This window comes from Nuphar pumila, chromosome 8, assembly GCF_984573655.1.
Source record: "Nuphar pumila chromosome 8, dmNupPumi1.hap1.1, whole genome shotgun sequence".
NCBI lineage: Eukaryota > Viridiplantae > Streptophyta > Magnoliopsida > Nymphaeales > Nymphaeaceae > Nuphar > Nuphar pumila.
In genome coordinates, this window is record NC_143256.1 from 110,602,039 (window position 1) to 110,623,982 (window position 21,944).

Below are 21,944 nucleotides of genomic sequence, written 5' to 3' on the forward strand. Positions count from 1 at the left end.
CACGCTTTCACTCACTTTTCATGTACTTTCTTTAAATTAGTAACCATCTTTGTTAGATTTCAACAAAAAATTAACATTTTTACTGGAAAATCATGAAATATAAGAATGGTCAATTTTATTTTAGTTTTTATTTGTTTCTTGTTCGATTCCTATTCAATTATCATATTGCTTTATTTTTTTAAATAATTTTCTTTTAAATTGATACTTTGCTTCTCGCTTCCTATAAATTTTAAAATGTTTTGTTTCTCGTTTCCGCTCCTTGTATCGTTTTCTGCTTCCGCTTCTTATTTTGACAACCTTGATTTAGACAAGAAAATTAGCTTGCACTTGTGCTCTTGGGTTTGCTTGTTTGGTGAGATTATGCGAGAGCTTGTTCAGGAAATAAAGAAGAAAAACAAAGATGGTGTTATTGGAATCTAAGTAAAAAAACATCGGTGCCCACTAAAACACTTACGAAAATTTGTTAGTGAGATCTATATTTACAGGTTATATTTCTAATTCAATGATGACACTTGTTATTAGAGTTAACATGTACTCATAATGCAAGGGCTACTTTCTTTAGGTAGTTAAATGATTACCAAATTTCTAATCGACATCTTGGTGTAGGATTTGAACATATGTTTAATAATCAGGATTGTCTGAGTCTGATTTAATCTGAGGTGTTACACAAGGAATAGATGGGTAAAGCGAGTTCCTTGTTGAACTCAAGCTATAACATGTGGCTCACTGGTGTTGAATCAGTTTAGGCTTTGTTTGGGAACCGAGATGGGAGGGGAGATGGTATTTAACAAGGGTGTAATTAATACGATCTGCTCCAACAGGTCTTTAGGAACCGTGTTGTTGTGGGTGTCTTGAATTTTGGACCCCTTCAGGTCGGATTCAAAAACATTTTGGTGACTGTACAATGAAAAATTTCAATGGGAATTTATGGCCGTAATGCAGGAATCAGGCCATTAGGCCGGAGACCCGGTTTGGTGTGGACATGTCTAATTTTGTAATTTTCTTTTTATAATGATTAGGGCTTTATGTCGTTCATCATATATATGTCACCTCTTTTTTTTAAGGAGTTGGGTATGAAAGTTTAGATGGATGAAATGGAAGAGTGCAATTGGAATGTTGTGCGATCGTAGAATGTCATTGCGGTTGAAGGAAAAGTTTTATAGGACAACTATTAGGCCCACTTTACTGTATGGTACAAAATGTTGGGCTGTCAAGAGACATCATATTCAAAAAATGAGTATAACTGAGATGCGTATGCTGAGATGGATGTGTGGAAATACAATAAAAGATAAGATTCGGAACGAGGAGATACGTAAGAAGGTAGGCGTTGCACCCATTGAACATAAGATGAGTGAGAATCGTTTACGGTGGTTTGGACATATTCGGCGAAGGCCTAATGATGCTCCAATTAGAAGGATGGACAAATGAAAAAATATATTAGTTAAAAGAGGTCGGGGTAGGCCTAGGAAGACATGGATGAAGGTGATAGGAAATGATATGAATGCTTTGGATCTCACCGAGGACATGGCATTGGATAAAAATGATTGGAGGAGAATGATTCATGTGAAAGACCCAGAATGATTTTCTTTTTTGGTTCATATCGCCGACCTCAATTGTTTTGGGATGAAGGCGTAGTTGTTGTTGTTGTTGTTGGGTATGAAAGTTTAGAGTGCATTGGAGATTAGGGTTTTGAGAGCTTTGTATCTCGCTTCTATGACGTTGAAGACGGTGCTAACTTAGGTAGGAGAGTGTGTTTCAGGCTACTAAGTTTTTTATTTTTTTTAATTGATGTAATTCCTCTTTGTCCTCTCTAAGTGTTGTAATGGGCTTTACCCTTATATCTCTTATGAATAAAATAAATGACCTTTTATAACACTTTTGCTATAAGAAGTTTATGCTTACTTACTTATTTTCATTCTTTCTCTCGTTGTGTGTGTGATTGTGTGAGGATGTACTTGTCTTGTTGCTCCTACGTGCTCAATAGGCCAACCTCCGGTGTTGGACGGGGCGTATCATTGGGGCCTTGCCCGTGACACATACCGTCTAATTAGTGAACTCACTCAAACGCAATTTTTTATTTTGTCTCCATGTTGGCGTCAAGTCAACTTATAGATTTTTTCACACTGCATCTAGATATAATATTATACCAATTACTCTACAAACCGAGCCAACCTAACCCAATTCTGAATAGATTGGAATTAATGGATCGTGACCATTCTTAAGCATGTACTTGACCCACTAAACCTTTGAAGAAGCATCTAAGGAGTAAAAAAAATGGACCAAAAGAATAAGATTGAACCCAGATGTATCTTAAATGGTCGTTGTCAAATAACTCCGCCAAGAGAACGGTCTCTTCTACATTCTATGCAAGTGGAAAAGTGTAGGTAAACCCTCGGAGTTTTATTCAGACAAGACAGCGACCATAAGTACAACATGTAGAGCCAGCGAGATTAGGTCTATGATCCTGGGATAATATCTCCGACTAAAAAAAAAAGTGGAAAAGTGGACTATACACGGTTGGCCGGTGTGGGATAGCCCTACCATCCCAGACTTTTAATCCTAGAATTTTTACGTCCCAGACATCCACATGGCCAGGTTATCTACCGCTTGAAAATGGTAAGCCAAATGTCTACATCCTAATCTAAGATTAATTTTAACTAATCAAGTTCATCTGAGCTGAGTGGCCATCCTGCTTCCTCAATTAGGAGGATGTCGAAGTCAAAAACCAGATATACACTTCAGATAGCTTGACTATGGAAAGACCCAGTTGACTCGGGTCTTGTAAACCTGAGCCCAAAGTGACAGGCCTTCACCAAGACTAGCTGATTTAAGCTGGCGATCACAGCACTTCCGTCAAATCAACTAAGCCCACCAAGTGTTTGATGGAACGAAAGGTGGAGCTTTGGGGGGGGGGGGGGCTACAGTTATTTTTTTTTTTTTTTTAAAAGCCCAGTCCTGATTCCCGGCTCAGATCCAGCACTTGACGAGGGCGGGCACCTACCAGTGTTGGATCCGACCCGTTTAACTTATTACCCTTCAGCCCCTCTTCTTCTTCGATCTTGATTTTGACTGACCTAGCCCTTGCCCTCGTCTTCCCCAGATCCCCCGACTCCCGACGATCGATCCAACATCGTCTCACCGCCCAGCTTCTTCTCCGACACCAATTGAGCTTTTCCTCCGATGCCGGCCGCCCACGCTTCTCCTCCAAGCCTCTAGCGCTACTCTCGTGTTCCTGAGTGAGCGAGATGACGAGACACTGATCGAGCACGATGACAAAACACTGATCTTTTGGGTAATTTGACTAATCAACTATGTGCTAGTTTGATTTAATCAAATTATAGGTGGATTAGAGTGGATTGGAGTGGATTTAATCAAATCAACTCCGAAGTAGGGTTGATCCTGACCTGAAACAATTCACTGCATTTATTTTTTATCAAATTTTATTTAAAATAAAAAAAATTACCCATTTTGAGGATAAATCCTATTTTTTGTTCCTGAATGAGCTCCTATGCATATATGTATATATGCAGATGCCTCTCAGTCTTTTATCTCATGTTAATTGTTTGACTCACAAATTAAATTAAAGTGGAAGATGAATGTTGACTGTTGATGGTAATTTATGTTTTTTGGTGCAATAATTCTACTTTATCTACTCATTTTAGTTGGAACAAAGCTAGGAGAAGGTTGTGAATCAATGACTTCTGAATTTTAGAATAAGTCCTGAATTCTGAATTATAGAATCAATTATCTACTTTATTTGATCAAATTATATAAAATTATAGAAAAGTCCTGACTTCTAACTCGTGTTTTAATGTTTTGATATCCAAATTAATTATCTTTGGACAGTAGGAGAAGGTTGTGAATCAGTGAATTTATTTGAAGGATAAAAAGATATATTTGAAGGTTGTGAATTAGTGAATATCGTTTCAGTGGTGCTAACTCTTATCTAGTTACTCTCCTAGTGACTTGTGAGTATATGCTTAACTCTTATCTAGTTGTAATTTACAAATTTATTGTTGTTATTTGTCATGATCCATACCCTATGCATAATTATTATTTTGTTATAGTTGTTAAGTGTTATAATGTTAATTTGTTAATTGGTATAGACTTATAGTGTTATATTGGTATTTTTTTGTCATTTATCACCAATCAGTAACTATATCTGATTCAATGTACTTGTGTAGAATTGTAATGATTAATTATGTAGATTATTGATAGTTTACATGTTTGATTAATAAATTTATCACCAATCAGTAACTGTATCTGATTCAGTATACTTGTGTAGAATTGTAATGATTAATTGTGTAGATTATTGACAGTTTATGTGTTTGATTAATAATTTTATCACCAATCCATAATTGTATCTGATTCGGTGTACTTGTGCAGAATTATAATGATTAATTATGTAGATTATTGATAGTTTACGTGTTTGATTAATAATTTTATCACCAATCAGTAATTGTATCTGATTTGGTGAAAAATTTATACTTACTTTTCTCTAGTGTTTTTCACTATCTTAACATGATGTTATTCAATTATTTTTTTATTATTTATCACCAATCAGTAATTGTATCTGATTCAATATACTTATGTATAATTGTTATGTTAAACAGTTAAAGTAATACTTCTGTAAGTTGAAACATTTAAAGTTATGCTCATGTAGTATCTTATTTATTTGTAGAATTTGAAATGGAAAGAAGACAATCTTCGAGCACTAAGAAAAGAAAAAATTTGTTATCATTTTTTTTGAAGTTAGACAACTCTTCAGATGGACAAGTCGAGGAAACTCCAAGTCCTACTCCAACCATTCCTTCATCACCTGAGCATATTCCATCTTCGAATCCAACTTCAGAATCTGACTTTTATATTGAAAGAGATCCGGGTAAAAGAAAGCATATGTGTGATCACCCTGTTAATGAAATAGATCGAATTATACAGACTTATCTAAGGGCGGGACCTTTTCAACCAAAACTTGCACAATACCCAAGTAGACAATGTGGTAAACAAGTGCGTCGATGTCAAGAACATTGTTATGATAAGTTTCGTTGGCTAGAGTATTCTCCGACAAAAGATAAAGCATATTATTTTTATTGCTTTCTTTTTCTTGATAATAGCCTTTCTTCGAATCTCCCAACATTGGCAAAAGTTGGGCTTAATAATTGGAAGAGGGTTAGACAAGGAGAAAAATGTGTTTTTCTTACCCATGTCGATTCTTCACCGTCTTCATATCATAATGTATGTGTAAGAACTGCAGAGATTTTGATGAGATTGGGTCATCACATTGACAAAGTGATGAATGTTGTATCCTAAGAAGAATGTCAGAAAGCTCGTTTGAGAGTAAGGACCTCAATGCTAGCTTTTCAGTGGTTAGCGCTCCAAGGTTGTGCATTTAGGAGCCATGATGAATCTTTATCTTCATTGAATCGTGAAAATTTTGTTGAACTGGTTGATTATTCTGGAAAAATGAATGCAGATGTTGGCAAAGTTGTTTTGGCTAATGCTCTAAGAAATACCGCATACACTTCTTCAGATATCCAAAGAGAAATTTTGCACATTATGGCAAACCGAGTACAAGGTATGATTCGTAATGAAGTTGGAGATGCACCGTATTATATTCTTGTTGATGAAGCACGAGATGCATTTAAATGAGAACAAATGTGCATTGTATTGAGGTTTGTCAATGAAGAGGGAATTTTAAGAGAACGATTTTTTGCAATTAAAAGTGTTAGTGATACTACCTCGTTGAATTCGAAAAATCAAATTTCTAATATTCTTAGTAGTTACAACCTTCAAATTCAGAATATGCGAGGACAAGGGTACGATAGTGTTAGTAATATGCGTGGTGCTTGGAATGAGCTCCAAGCTTTATTTCTAAAGGATTGTCCTTATGCATAATATGTTCATTGTTTTGCGCATCGTTTGCATTTAATATTGGTTTCTGCAGCTAAGGATGTTCGTGACATTTGGCAATTCTTTTCTCATTTGGATAATGTCGTTAACATTATTACTTCTTCGCCTAAGCATGTTGGTGAGTTGAAAGCTGCACATAGAAAATAAATTGAGCATTTGTTAGAAACTGGGGAACGATCGACAGGAAGTGAGGCTAATTAGATTGAGAACTTGCATAGAGTTGGAGCTACTCGTTGGAGTTCTCATTATGAATCTGTAAAGAGCTTGATGGATATGTATGTTACAACATGTAAAGTATTTGAGTGCTTGATTGAAAATTCTCCAAGTGCTAGATCTCAGGCTGAAGTTGATGGTGCATACACTTGCATTACAAGTTTCGAATTTATATTAGTCTTGCATTTGATGAATCGAATATTTGCAGTTACTAATATTCTATGTCAGGCCCTTCAGAAGAAAAATCAAGATATCTTGACTGCTATGAGATTTGTCTACACTACAAAGACTGTGCTTCAAGCTTTGAGAGAAGATAGTTGGAAAGAATTCCTTCAAGAGATAACATCATTTTGTTCAACAAATGATATTTGCCTACCTGACTTCAGTGGTTCATATATGGTTGGTTGATCCCGTAGTCGTGAGTATCCCTCAATTGAGCATCACTATCATTTTGATGTTTTCAATAAAGCTATATATTTCTTGTTGGTGGAGTTAAATACTAGATTTAATGACACATCAGTCAAACTTCTTTCTCTCAGTGCGATATTGGATCCTAGAAACTCATTTGAATCCTTTAATATAACTGATATTTGCAAGCTTGCAGGGAAGTTTTATCCTCAAGATTTTACACCACAAAATATATTTTACTTGAAAAAAGAGTTAGAACATTATCAAATTGATGTGGTTTCTGATCCTCGATTTCAAGTACCTACTCTACCTGATTTGTATCAAAAGTTGGTTGCAAGTAGAAGGTCAGAAAGTTCATGCTAACTAGATTATTTCATCTTGTATTGACATTACCAGTTTCTATGATCACTACAGAATGAGTATTTTAAGTGATGAAGCATGTGAAGACGGAAATTCGTAACAAAATGAACGACGGTTTTCTTGCTGACTGTATGACATTGTACATCAAACGAGAATATACTATGACTTTAGTTATAGATTCTCTTATAGATGAATTTTATGCTATAGGTAATCGTCCGGGTTCATTTTAATTGGTACATTTGTGTTTTGATTTATTTTGTCATAACTAAAATTTATGCATTGTTATGAGCTTCAAATTATCTGCAACAAATAGTTTGATTTGTCCATATATATAAAATAGATTTTTATTAATAATTGTAGCTATTTTTTATTTTATCTCAAAAAAAAATTTTTGGGTGCCCCCAACCCGCAAGACTATCACACAAATAATTTTTTTTTGCTGCACACACACACCGCTCAATTGAATCCTAGCTACGGCCCTGGGTGGAACTACCGTAGTTCAGCACAAAAGGTCAAGGCCTTGATACCACGACTTTGGGGTCGTCGTGCGCATTGCTCTTCCGGTTTATCTGGCACAGCAAAAATAAAAAGAAGAAACAAAAAGTTTGGTCAAAAACCATTTATTCCCTTCGCGGTTTTGGAGGGCTAAAATTAGGAAGAGCGCACCTGGGAAATCAATTTCCGTGGGTTTGCTGATTGTAAGTTTGCCATTTGAAAAGTCAAAAAGTGTACCACAAATAAATCTGCTCAGAGATGCCACGCGGAGTTCTCACTGTTTTTTAGTGTCCCGAAATCATCGACCACAATTTTGATGACAGAAAATCAATCGGAACCGCTTGTTTTTACAGAGATTTGAAGACTTTTCTCAAACAGGGGACCTAACTGGGAAGGTCTACAAAATTCACATCGGGAAATCTGTGAGAGCACTTGGGGTTTGTAGTTGTAGTGCGGTTTTCCTTCCTTTTTCATCATACCGTAGGATTCATATCGATGCAGTGTTAAGTATGTGGAGGATAGTGTCGTAATTCGGCGATTCCTTGTACCACTTGTCCATCTCAAGGCCAATTCCACATATGAGTGAAAAGTGCCTTTGTTTTCTGCCTCACCACCTTTATCTTAGGAATTATTGGGATTTTAAGATCATTTCAAGCCCAGCCTCGGGGGGAGAGAGAGGGAGCTCTGCCAGACATTAAAATAGGCAACTCAGGATCTCTGCAGTGTCCTGTAGTTTTCAGATAGCTTTCTTTTCTCGGAATCCCTGCTGGGGTTGGGTTTTGTGCGAGGAAGAGGACCCAAAAAGTGCTCACCTTCCCCTCCATCTGAAGAAGGAAGAGTACCCCACTTGTGGTGTTCAGGAAAAAAGAGATAATAAATCATCTTCCTCTTCTGTATCTGCGGAGAAAGATAAAAAGGATACGTGAGTATGTTGGAAGGGAAGGCTTTGGTTCAAGACACCGACATGCCGGTGAAGATGCAGATCCACGCCACGAACTCTGCGTCTCACGCTCTTGATCTCTACGACGTCCTAGACTGTAAAAGCATTGCTGCCCACATAAAAAAGGTGAGATTTTTCTGCCCTTTTTAACTTTTTAAGGCCATAACTTAGAGGGGGTTGGTGCGTTGGTGGTCTCTCTCTCTCTCTCTCTCTCTCTTTTAATAACGTGGGTCACTCTGTCTCTGTTTGTGGGGTTGCAGGAATTCGATGCAATTTATGGGTCTGGATGGCAGTGCGTTGTGGGTTCCAACTTTGGTTGCTTCTTCACCCATTCTGAGGGCACTTTCATTTACTTCTGCTTGGAGACCCTTAGGTTCTTGATATTCAAAGGAGTGGCCAAGTGATTTTAGCATTCTCTTCATCTTTCCTCTTTCTGGGGTATGATTGGTGAGAATGCATTCAAGCCTATGTCCCCAGAAGGAGCTAATGGAACTGTTTCATAAAGTACCTTTGTGAGTTTCTGCAAATTTTGCTCTCTTTCAGGAATAGAGTACAGGTCTGTATATGCATCTCTGTAATCTGTGATATGTTCTTTGCTGCGCTGTGAAATATATATGACATTGTACATTTTCGTGCCGTCTTCTCTTATATTTTGGAGCTGTGATGTATGTTTTTGATCCTGGCTTTGCCAAGCCACCTCCGGTAGGTAGCCGGAATTTGGTGAATCAGGATCTGATCGCCGGATTCCGGTGCCCCACAATCCAGATACTATCGTCGCCGACAAGCCCGGATGAGACCCACCACAGAAAAATGGGTTGCTGGTTTTTATTTTGAATGGAATAAAATACTTTGACTCGTGCTTTTTTCCCTGTAGTCTACAAGGAGCCACGTTTTCATATGATCTCAAGGTGAATATCAAAACGTGTTAACTTGGGCGCACTATAGTAGCCCAGTGCCTCAGGCGCGGAGAGAGAGAGAGAGACGAAACAAGATTTCAACGTAGTCACAAAAAGGGTCACAGGAGTTGAACCCAAAGAGAACAAAAGCATAGCAAAACAGGCAGAAACAAGCTGCTCACAAAGGAGCAGCAAAACCAAAATTGTCCGGGAAGAGTGGAGCAACACCAGCAGAAAAAGTAAGATCGGGAAGCTGAATACGCAGAATCGCATTAACGTTCATTAGGATTTTGTGTGCAAAAAGATTAATGTGAACCGAAGATTCTCGAAAAATGACATTGTTGCATGCCATCCAAATGAACCATCAAGTGGTAAACAACCACAACCTCCAGATTAACAGTCACCGCATACTATGTCGAAGGCAGACCGGACCCAAGATGAGGTCGAGCGCAAAGGACTCCTCCATAACCAGGACCTCTGGTTGCTTTCAAGTCCGACGAAAGATCTCCATAAAAGTAGGGCAAGACCAGAAGAGGTTAAAAGAAGATTCTTTAGCAGCATGACAAATCACACAGCAACTGGAAGCCCCACCCCTTTAAGGTAGAGTGAGTTTAGACCTTATCGTGCAATATTAACTAAGCTAGGAGCCGAGTTCGGGGAGAAGGGCCCTTCGCCCATAGAGCAGATTCGGGCATCCAATGCACCCCCGGTGGAAGCAACGATCTATAAACTTTGTTGGTCAGGAACTTCTTGATAGGAGCAATAACCCAATGCGCCCAGTTACCAATATCGACTGGATCATCAAAATAGTCGTTAAAGATAGCTAAAACCGACAACCATGACTGTCACAGATGAAAAAATGCTTCAGGCCTCGAACGAAGGAAAACTGGAAGAAGAGAACGAGGCCCATACTTAGAGAGAAGAAGACTAATACCAAAGATTCTCCTGCTGATGAGCAAGTCAGCATTGCTTAGAGACTAGGACAATACTCCTGAGTCTGGGCGCATAAAAACTTAAACAGGCCATATAACGCGGCAAAACCACCGAACGCCAGCCAACCAGGTGACGCTTACCCTTGAGATGACACCCATACCAAAGGAAGACTGCCAGCAGACGCGTCAACTGCTTCTCTATACCCACAGACATCAGAAACATGGACATGAAGAATTCCGAAATGGTTGAGAGAACGTGCTTCACTAAAATTAGGCGACCAGCAAACAAGAGATAAGAAGCTTGCCACGAGAGTAATTTGCGCTTAACTTTAAGAAGCGTCGGAGCCCAGGCCACAAAGTAAAGAAGCTTAACTTTTATTCTTGACCTCTTTTATATGAAATCAACACCACAAAACCCACAAATAGTATAAGGATATTCAAACAAAAATTAAAGTCCACAATCATCTCTCTCTCTCTCTCATCATGCACTCATGGAACAATGTAAGATTTTTTTTGAGAGAAGGAACAATGTAAGAAATTGAGTAATGTCCAGCAACCCTGTCAAGAAAAAGAATCGAGAGCTTTACCTAAGATCAGAGGATGTGCTTTTAATGTTAGTGAGGCACTGATGAAGATCCTGTTCTGGTTTCAACTAGTTGCTTCTTTCTTCAGTTGCATAGTTTCATTCCCCAATTCACCTTTTTAGAGTTAAGAGGCAACTCTGAGGAACTATGTTACCTGATCACCCTTCATCTTATGGACATGGAGGGCAATCAGGTGTTTAATGTACAAATTTTGTGTCATATGATTGCACCCGATTCCTATTCCATTAGGGTATGTTTGATGGCTTGTTCAGGGTTAGACAAAATGAACAAAAAAGATAGAACAAAACATTTGTTCTGTTCGTTCTGTAACAACTGTTTCAAATCCAACGTTTGTTTGCACCGTATTCAGATGCTATGTTCCAAATGTTCGTTGTTTGATGACGATGTGCGAACAACTTGAACAGTCATGGATAATGTGTCAAATTATTTCGTTTTGGATCATATGACCCGATCCATTCACCATTTTACATGTTTTAAGAAGTTTATTATGTTGTTTTGGTCAAATATGAATCAAATTATGAAATTATATCTAAAATCATGAATTTTTGCCCAGAATATGGATTTGAAATTGGATTTTTGCCCCAAATATGAATTTGCCATCAACATTTGCTACCATCAGATAAATACCTACAATTGGCTTTCTTCTTTGCTCCCTTGCATGATACTCATCATGTGTGACAAGTTGAAATAGTAACATTTCAATCCTGTCACTTTTTCTCACAGCTAAAAGGAATTATCATCTAACTATGATTTTTTTTGCCACAACCAAAATGTATGATTATGCCAACATCTGATGTCAGGTTCTAGATATATATTTCTGAAAATGATTTTTGTATGATTTTGCTAACATGTAATTATTGATTTGGATTTGGATTTTATTTTAGGGCATTGGGAGGATTTTATGCATTATACATTGCCGGTTGGATGAAATACCATAAAACACTTTGGCTTTTGTTTGTTGGAAGTGCATATGTCTTCTCAAAAGGACTACTCTATGGCAACTGTTGATGCAGATGTCAAGGAACTGGTGGAGAAAGCATATACAAGGGCAAAGCATATGCAAGGGCAAGGCATATCATCACTACCCATATAGACATTATTCACAAACTTGCACCACTTTTGACAAACTTGTACCACTTCTGATAGAAAAGGAAATGGTTGATGGGGGAGGAATTCATGAGCCTTTTCATTGAAGGCAAGCCTGAGTTATGTGTCACTTGATTTGATGCTGATTTTGCCACATGGTTGTATTATATGTTTAGCTGTATTGCACTACATAAATGAAAAATTCAATGCATCAAGGGAACAAACATCCTCATCTATATATTCTTTCAAAAATTTAATTTCAAATGAAAATATGGTGATTGTCTGATAATTGCAAATTGATGCAAGTTACACTAGAGTGAAAAGAGAAAAATAATGGTTATTGCTGCTAGCTATGTGAAATTCTACCTCTCTGTTTCTCTTTTAGGCCAACAGCTTCATTGAGCATATCTGATGCATCCTTGTCCATGTCAAGCTTGGCAAGGGCAACTGCTTGCATGTATAAAGCCTCTGGGTAAACACATTGTGCTTGCATTGCATCCTATAGAGAAGCATCAGCGTTTTGGCAATGTGTAATCCTGCAAGCTGTTTGACAAGATCCAGTGAGTGGATGTTACTAGATGCTCAAAAACACATCACTGAGCCATGAGTGTTCTACTGCATCATGTGCTGCAAGAAAGTGTCACTGCCTGCTGCCAAATATGTGGCCACAATTGAAAATGTCCCTGCTATAATGACTGGAAGACTAAGGCAGGAAAACCAAAGCGTGTTCAAAGTATTCTGGTTGCATCACCAATTATTCAAGTGGCATATTGTCCATTTTATTTGTAGGGGTTTTGGATTTTTTCTTGGAATCAAATTTCATATGTCATAGCACATGAACTAGATTATACTTTGCTCTTACTATAATTTTAAATAACGGAGCAATTACGCTTTCTTTTGAAAATAAATTTTACAACCTTATAGAGAAAAAGGAATACAACCTTTAGGCTCCATTGAGACCCCCCTACTGGGTAAAAAACCCTCCAAAGACCAGGTTTGCAAAAAAAAAATCTGCACAAAGCATCAACGCACAAAAACAACCAATCAAAATTGGGCGTGTTCTTAGAAAAAGTTCTATTTGAACAATTCAAAAATGAAAAGAAAAATATTATTGATCACATAAACGGTGACCTTAATCAGCGACAAACCCTCCTCGACAGAGAGCTCCTCCTCCAGCCAGATGTGGTCGATCATCTCGTCGGGCCTCCACCACCGCCTCATGAACTCCTTCCTCTTGCTCCACGGCTGCGCGAAGTCGACAATCTTGAACATGATGTGCCTCAAAGAAAGTTGCTCCTCCTCCGCCTCTCCACCATCATCGTCGCAGCTGCCAATGGCACCAGGGGAGGTGTCTCGCCAGAACCCTCATTGGGATGCCAGAGAAAGAAGCGAGGGCTGCCCTCCCATTACTTCAGCTGGTGCCAGCAGCATCGTCGGTTGCTGCCACCGAAGAAGACGAGGGAGAGCTAAGCACCAGTGGCGAGGAGGGAGACGAAGATGGTAGCGGTCCGCTCGTTGTAGGGAAAGAGAAGGAGAAGGAGAAGGAGAGGAACTGGGAGTGGGAGAAGGATTCAGAAACGAGGTCTTGGTTGGGTACGAAAGGAGCCGTCACATGGAGAGAGAGTGTCGGGCGAGAGAGGCATGCTCATCGAGGTACTTAGTTCCTTTCATCCCTATTACTTTTGTAACAGGGGGGATGGTGGAACGAAAATAACAAAGGTTAATGGATGCGGCGGATGTGGGGAACGTCGTCTGCCACGTCCAATGTTTGTTAAAAAATATGTTCTTAATGTTTTTTTTGTATCGTGCGATGCACAGGATGAGCTATCAAACATACCCTCATTGAACATGAACCTCCCTCCTATTTTCGTTGTCTGGGTTTAGTTAGGACTGGGGTGGAACCAGACTTGGACTCAATTTTTGGTTATGGTATCGGGTTCAGATTCAGGTCTAATCGGTCCACTATAAAAAATCATACCCGGACCCAATAAAAACTGCGTAAATCAAACCCAGACCATAGCCAATAAAACCATACTTTTTATTATTTTTACATTAAAAAATTATAGGTCTTAATCGAAACTTAGGTCGGGTCTAAGTCTAATATAAAATTTCAAAAACTATATCCGGATCCATGTATTAATTGGACCCCCGTACCCTAACCCTATAGTGTTTGGTTTGGGTAAACTCAACCCGATGACACCTCTGTTTGTACCCATTCTTATAATTACTATGTTTTTTATGAACATATTTAGACGCATGTTTTACTAATTCACGTCAACGAGACTTAGAAAAGCAACAAGTAGATCTACCATGAATAAGAGAATTTTGTCTTGGGACTGCTGCCCTCTCTTGTGACGGAACGCTCAAGTGCCCATATACGTGACACTAGCCAATCACGTGACAGCTTTGAATGGGCCCCACATTAAATGCTGTCATGTGAACTCTAAGTCTATGACTTCACAGAGAATCAAACCTTGACCACATGTCATGGGGATAGGGGTGGCAATCGGGTCGGGTTGGCGGGTCAGCATACCTCAACCCGAACCCGACCCGTTTATTAAACGGGTCGGCTGTGGCAAACACGAACCCGACCCGTTTAATAAACGGGTAACCCGACACGATCCGCCAACCCATTTAATAAATGGGTTGGGTCGGGTAAACGGGTTTTCAGGTTCGCGGGTCGGGTTGGTGGGTTGACGGATCGGGTTGGCAGGTAGGCAGGTTGGCGGGTCGGGTTGACGGGTAGAGTTGGCGGGTCGGGTTGGCGGGTTGACCCACCCGCCTAACCCGTTTATTAAACGGGTCAGCCGGGTTGGCGGGTTGGCATACCCTCAACCCGAACCCGACCTGTTTAATAAATGGGTTACGCGGGTCAACCCGTTTATTAAACGGGTTGGCTTAAGCCCAACCCGAACCCACCTAAGAGGGGGTTGGCGGGTCGTGTCAGAAATTGCCACCCCTACATGGGGAGAAGCTCGTCAATCATTCATTTCCTTCAAATTAGACAAAAATTTGTAATTTTTTTAAGATTGTACTTTGATTTTGACTGGGAAGAAAAGCAACGTCGTTATTTTTCAAAATCCATCTAACTATTTGAATGTGTTACCAATATTATTTAATTATTAAGCACTTTAATTAAATTTCATGCATACTTGGGCTAACGAGTCTACTCTCGACACCAAAGATTTGATAATATCTGTATGTTCTGATTCATTCAAACAATCCACAGTTCACATTTTAACATGAACTTCGCAAATACGTAGTCACTTCAAACAAAGTCAATTTAAAAAAAACACCCAGTTGTAAGAATCGTTTAGATCTCATCAAATAAGGTCGGGCTAATTTTGAAAATCACTAGGTTATAGAGGTCATTTGGGTCTTGTCAAACTAGTGTTTTGAAAAACAAATTGAGTTGCCAAGATCATGATTAGTCTTGCCTGATAAGGTCGGGCTAGTGTTTTAAAAAATAAAGAAATCAGACTATCAAGATCGTTATGAGCTTTCACCGAGCGAGGTTGAATCATTTCGAGAACAATTAGATTCCAAGACTATTTGGTGGTTTCGTCGAACAAGATCGGTGCCAATACTAAAAAGAGAGAGAACTGAAATGTAAAGATCATCATATGTCTCATCGAACGAGATTAGGTCAGTTCAAAAACCGTTTTATTTATAATAAAGAGAAAAAATATTGGGCTTTAGAAAGGGATAATACAAGAAGAATGTAGCTCCCTTTCATGCTTTTTAAACTCGTTTTGATCTTTTATGTTTTTAGTGATTTTTTTTTGAGAATTTTGTAAAAAGCTCATGAAAAAAAATACCAAGAGTCCTACCTCTTATAGGTTCATAAATAGGATAGAGTTTCCCTACTAAGGTCTTACAACATAGGTGCCTTTCTTAGGATGATCAATTTAAATATTAGACTTTATGCTCCAGTAAAGAGAGTTAGGCATACTTCTTTGGGGTTGCCTCAAAGAAAAAATATATCTTTTCGTGTACTCTTTCGACTCAGAATCCTTATAGCTAAACTCTTTGGTGCATTATGATGAACTTTTATGATATGCTATGGGACTCATCACAATCATGAATTTAATGCGTGATTTTGGCATATAAAGTGGGCGCTGTCTTAACCGAAGAGTCTTGATCAGTTCCAACCTACCTACCAAGGGCCATCTCCAAGCTTGCTGAAAATTTTTAAGAAAGGAATGAGCTTGGGCGGAATGAGATAGTTGGATGGTTAGGTCACCCTATCGTAACCAAGGAGTCTTGGGTTTGTAACTCAAAAGGGTTATCTCCCAGCTTGCATATAAAGAAAAGAAGAGCTCCTTTCTATTTTTAATTGACATGCTTATTGTCTTAATTTTCCTAGTTTTTCTTTGGTCTGTTTATAAACAGACAACCCAGCTTTTTTTAAATAGTATTTCATTGATTTTTTTGCCGGAAATAAGATCACAATCTTCTCTTTGAGATGAACTTGAGTGGAAAAAGCAAACCATATAAAAAGTATTGTGCTAAAAGGATAGGATCATGAGGAAGGATTGACGTGTAAACAGGGATTAGATAATCATCTCCATGGGCGCAGGATGCCAACGTTTTGCCTACTCAGATCAACAAAGTAAGTACCTCACTCCATAAAGATAACTGGAATAATTGGATATGACCCATCCGAAGAAAGTACAGAATATATAGTTGACAGCCAAGGTATTGGAGCTCCAAACGTGGGGGTGGCCATCATAGGCCGGCCCGGCCTGGCCTGACCCGCATCCAAGCCTGGCTCAAGTCATTTATAATCGGGCTCGGGCCAGGCCAGTCGGGCACCATATATGTATAAACCTGACCTGAGTTCAATATTCGGGCCTGGGCTGCCCAATAAGGGCCGGATACCCGACCCTATGGCCACTCCTACTAAACCGGTTGAGTCCAGTTGCAATCGATTAAGATCCAAGTTGTATAAGCCACGACAGGCTCAACACTATTTACACTGATTTAACTCTAAGTGAACTTCTTTGATCTAACAAAGCTGATGTGTATTTGTTTTACAAGGTATTACGTCTTTGAGATGGATGTTAGGCACTTGGGCCAACAAGCAGTGCAAATAAGTACCAATTTATTCAAAAGGTTTGAAAGATTCTACAGTAAACTATTAATTTCGAGCCAAAATCAGGTGCCATCACATGGTACACTTTGAACTGTGCCGTGGAACCTGATGCCACAGTCAGTCAGTTGTGGATCCCAAAAACAGATGAAGGCAGAGTGTAGAGGCACACTCAAAGTGTGTCATGTGATGGCTCCTGATCCTAGCTCATTAATTTCTGGTTTCCTGTGGCTAATAGTAAAAAAGTTCTGGTTTGGGAGCCTTAATCAGAAGTGTGTTGTGGTTTCCACCAATGTACTGGCAACCGAGTTGGATGCCATATTTTAACATTGTTCTCTGGTGGACAATGTTGAAGAAAGGTGTTTCTCTCAAGTACATTAGTATAATTAAAGATATGTATGAAAGAGTAATAATCAATGTCAGCACTTGTGGAGGGGGTGACAACCAATTTTCCTATAATGGTTGAGTTACATCAATGATCTGCTTTAAGCCCTTTCCTATTTGCTATAGTGATAGATGAGCTTACGAGATCAATTCAAGAAAATGTGTCGTGATGTATGTTGTTTGCTGATGATATTGTTTTGATTGATGAGTCTAGAGTTGAGGTTAATGCTAAGTTAGAATTATGGAGACAGACATTGGAAGCAAGAGGTTTTAAGTTGAGTAAGAGTAAGACAAAATATATGGAATGTCGGTTTAGTAAGCAACAAAGTAGTGATGAGAGTGTAGTGAAGCTTGGTGAGCAAGAAATACCGGTGGATGATTGTTTCAAATATTTGGGATCTATCATTCAAAAGTATGGAGAAATTGATTGAGATGTAAATCATAGGATAAAGGTTGGGTGGATGAAATGGAAAAGTGCAACTGGAGTGTTGTGCGATCGTAGAATGCCATTGCGGTTGAAGGAAAAGTTTTATAGGACGACTATTAGGCCCGCTTTACTATATGAAACAGAATGTTGGGCTGCCAAGAGACATCATATTAAAAAAATGAGTGTAGCTGAGATGCGTATGCTTAGATGGATGTGTGGAAATACAATAAAAGATAAGATTCAGAACAAGGAGATACATAAGAAGGTAGGCGTTGCACCCATTTAAAATAAGATGAGTGAGAATCATTTACGGTGGTTTGGACATATTTGGCGAAGGCCTAATGATGCTCCAGTTAGAAGGATGGAGAAATGGGAAAATATATTAGTCAAAAGAGGTTGGGGTAGGCCTAGAAAGACATGGATGGAGATGATAGGAAAGGATATGAATGCTTTGAACCTCACCGAGGACATGGCATTAGATAGAAATGATTGGAGGAGAAGGATTCATGTGGAAGACCCAGAATGATTTTCTTTTTTGGTTCATATTGCCGACCCCAATTGTTTTGGGATGAAGGCGTAGTTGTTGTATTCACAGGAAAATGTTTGGGCAGCTCTATTTTCCAAGTCAAGCTTTTGATAAAACTATATTTTGACAACGCATAGAAATGACATTTCTATCCCAATGCAAGGCTCCCAAACAGGGCTTTAGTTTCAACTACAGTTCAAATGTACATCTGGATAGCAACTTTTACTTTTAATTTAAATCTTTGCTGAATAGTTGGTGTCATAGAATTGATCAAGGATAACACTTTTCTTCTTCCAAGTGCCAAGATGTTGGAAATGTGGAAAGAAAAAAATATCAATATAAAAAGGGAAAGCACATTCTTTGGGACAAGGAGACTCCACCTAACAAGAATGTCAACGACCCTGGTTTACTCAGAATCCGACCCGAAACAAACCCTATAAGGTTCGGGTATGGTGATAAATAAGAAAACCTGATTAAGACCCAGGTTTAGAGTTGAAGGTCCGATTAATACATGAATTCGAGTATAGTTTGTGAAATTTTATACCAGACCCGGATTTGTCCCGAGTTCCGATTACAACCCACAAATTTTCAATGTAAAAATGATAAAAATATGCTTTTATTGGGTATGGTCTGGGTTTGGTTCATGTAGTTCTTATCGGGTCCGAGTATGATTTTTCTTGTAGTGGATCTGATTAGATTAGGTTTGAATCCAGACCCAATATCATACCCAAAAATCTGATCCGAACCAAACCTGAACCGTTGACACCCCTAGTTTATAGTTTTGATGTGCTACCAGGTAAGGTTGTAAACTAGAGTCCATTCCATTTGTTTAAAGTTTCAGAAAAGGTTCTCTCATGATCCCATGATTGTTTGTCCTTTTTATGAACTTTAAAACAAATTCGGATATGTCATCATCATCTCTTTGGACTATTACAACATCGATCTAGTTGTTTTAGAGTTCTTTTCGTAATCATCCTAACTTGTGGAAGATACAAAGAAACGTATCTACCTTATTTGGTTTTCTAAAATGGTTTTCATATTTCAAAATGTTAGGGCAATTTTGTGATGTTTCGTTATGTTAGAAAGTTGCTCTATAGAATAAACTAGATTGAGAAAGAGAGAGAGAGATTCAAGAAGAAAAACACACACATAACAAGACCATTTATCTGGTTTGGCCAAAGGCCTACCTTCATAGGTGGTCGAGGAGCAAAGATTTTTACTATATCAAAAAAGAGAGATTACAAAAGAAGTTGATAACTCTCTTTTCACATAAAACCATAAAGTTACACGAATGCTCAAACTCCAAAAGAAGTTACATCAACAAGAAAACCCTAAAAAAGTATTTACATAACATTTTTATAAACAGATCGAGTCTGGATCGGGTCCATACCCCCACAAAGTCAATGGTGGGCTATGGTCTCGAGCCTAACGGTCCGGTCTCTTCGCTACCACCGCAAACTTTCAAAAATTTTCTCAATATGGTTTTCTTCAAGTGACATGTGTCAAGATTGCAACATGGAATTCAAAGCACATCTCAACAAGTCAGGGCCGTTAAACGAGCTGAATGAGCCCAACTGAAGTGTTCAAGCTTGGCTCATTCTTGTGATGAGCCAAGCTCAATTCAAGCTCATAACTTGATTTAAATGAGTTGAGTTCGAATTGGCTCGTTTACAGAAAAATACATTGCTTTAGAATTAGAAGAAATAAGATAAAAAAATGCATTGTTTTCCTTTTCATTTCCATGTGTTTGCATAATCTCTTCACAACCATTTCTCGCTTCCCGCTTCGTACTACTTTTTTACACTCTCTTTTACTTTCACTTCATGCATTGCTTTATACTAATTTTTACACTGAAAACCCCATGCCAATATCAAAAGCTATTAAAACAAGGGATATTAGGCAATGCATAAAGGGGATAATATATAGGTTTGAGAATGAAACAAGACAGTTCTTGCAATTAATGATGTTCATTCTCAATTCAAGGCTTTCGAACAGAGAATAAGGGGTTGTTTAAATCCATTGGATCAGATCTCAATCGAATCTATCATGGGGCCCAATATGATCAAAGGTCTAGCAAATAAGGAAAATTTGGGGCTGCAGCGAATGAGTAATCTAATCGAAGTTCGACAGACTCTAACCGATCAAACATGTAGTATTTTTGCCTTAAAACCTATGGGTTGGTTGTCCTAGGGTATTTACCCAGGTTGACATGGTGGGCGAGAGGTCAGAGGTTCCTCATTATGGCAAACGAGGCTAAAGAGCTTATTCGGGTGATACAATTGAGAAATCGGAGGTGGTTCGAGGTTCAGAACTTGTAAGACCTAATTTAGGGGCTCTAGGAAGTTCTAGAGACATGAGGAAAGGTTTGCGAGACATGTTGAACAAGAGGAGAAGCTGCAGGGGGAGCTCTATTTAGGCGAAACAACCAAATTAGATATTCAATAAGGTGCAATTTTGGTTTTTGGGTTCTCAAAATTAAAGAAAAATGATTTTTAGGCTATGAATGTGTTTTAGGGGTACCTGGGAAGTGTGTAGCAGGTGTCTCCTACCTTCAGAAACTCCAACACACAATCTGCAACATAATAATGTCAACGAGTTTGATGGGAAGCAAGATCGCACATCAGGACTCCAAGAAAACTTGGGCCTTTCGATGGAGGTGAACAACCAACCCTTGAGTGTCTGGTGATCACATGAATCAGAAAGATATTAGAGATAAAGGAGAGATAAGAAGACATCATGAGGGAGGGACGTCCAGAAAAAGAGAAAGAAACCAATTCATAAATTGAATAATACTCAAATGAGGACCTAATGCCTTTATTTATAGTATTTGGCTTGAGTCTGGGTCTATTTTCAATTCAAAATAGAAAATGTAACCCAAATTTTCATATACTTTCTAACTACCAAAACAAGATCCTAACTGACAGTTAGAACTAGATTAGAGAAAGGGTCAATTAGCTTAATTGAATTCTCTCTCTAATCAAATCTTAAATACCTAACTAAGTTACTTAAAACCTAATGAAAACTACCTAAATGCTAAACCCAACACAAAATAGAAAGAAGGAAGGAGAGGGAGAGCAGCCCTCTCTCTTTTTTTGAAAGTAGGGCGCATGCCCCTCACTTTCCTTTTCTCTTTCTTTTTAGGAAAATGGGGGGATGCCCCACCTTTCCTTTCTTCCTTTTTTTCCTTTTTCTTTCCAAGGAGAACCCCACTTTGTTTACCTTTTCTTCTTCCTCCCAAGTTGGTGTCCCCTTTTAGCCCCATGGTTTCCTTTCCTCATTTTTTTAGTTGGCCCATCTTGTTGACTTTATGGATCTTTCTATTTATCTCTTTACTTTTTTTTTCCTTTTCTTTCTTGATGTATCAAGAGTCCTCATAGATTAGAGAAGTTTTTTCTCTTATAGGGAACTCTCCTAGTGTACCATGTGTCCTCTTTCTAAGACTTGTAGCCTCTCAAATAAGAAGAGGATATGCATCATTTGACTTTTTTACCATATGCTCAATTACATTGGCTTCCACATAAGTATATCAAACCCCACATGAGCTAGCATGACCCTCCATACGGTGTGAGGTGATGTCTTGGGTTTGAAGCACGAATTTTAGAGCATCTTTCACAATATGGACTATTTTATAAATTATGTCAACTCTTAGACCTTGACCCATATGGTCTTG

At 38.6% G+C, this 21,944-nt stretch overlaps 1 protein-coding gene across 2 annotated transcripts; it reads left to right on the plus strand.

The window, feature by feature from the left end:
* The first annotated feature begins 7,843 nt into the window (after positions 1-7,843).
* On the plus strand, positions 7,844-11,775 carry LOC149830210 (uncharacterized). Of its 2 annotated transcripts, XR_016433643.1 has the most exons (3): positions 7,844-8,452; positions 8,587-8,882; positions 11,644-11,775. XR_016433643.1 is itself a non-coding variant. In XM_090015742.1 (2 exons), the coding sequence occupies exons 1-2, from the start codon at positions 8,315-8,317 to the stop codon at positions 8,728-8,730; spliced, it is 282 nt and encodes a 93-aa protein (XP_089871868.1). In that variant the 5' UTR covers positions 7,844-8,314; the 3' UTR covers positions 8,731-8,953. The 2 variants fall into 2 exon arrangements, 1 of the variants encoding a protein (XP_089871868.1); XM_090015742.1 differs by lacking the exon at positions 11,644-11,775 and having other exon boundaries at positions 8,587-8,953.
* The last annotated feature ends 10,169 nt before the right edge of the window (positions 11,776-21,944 follow it).

What these genes read in the sequence shown, in the direction of transcription:
- LOC149830210 (XM_090015742.1), top strand. Translation starts at nt 8,315, where the DNA reads ATGTTGGAAGGGAAGGCTTTGGTTCAAGACACCGACATGCCGGTGAAG. An exon ending in TTGCTGCCCACATAAAAAAG is followed by an intron (nt 8,453 to 8,586) that starts GTGAGATTTTTC and finishes GTGGGGTTGCAG; the next exon opens with GAATTCGATGCAATTTATGG.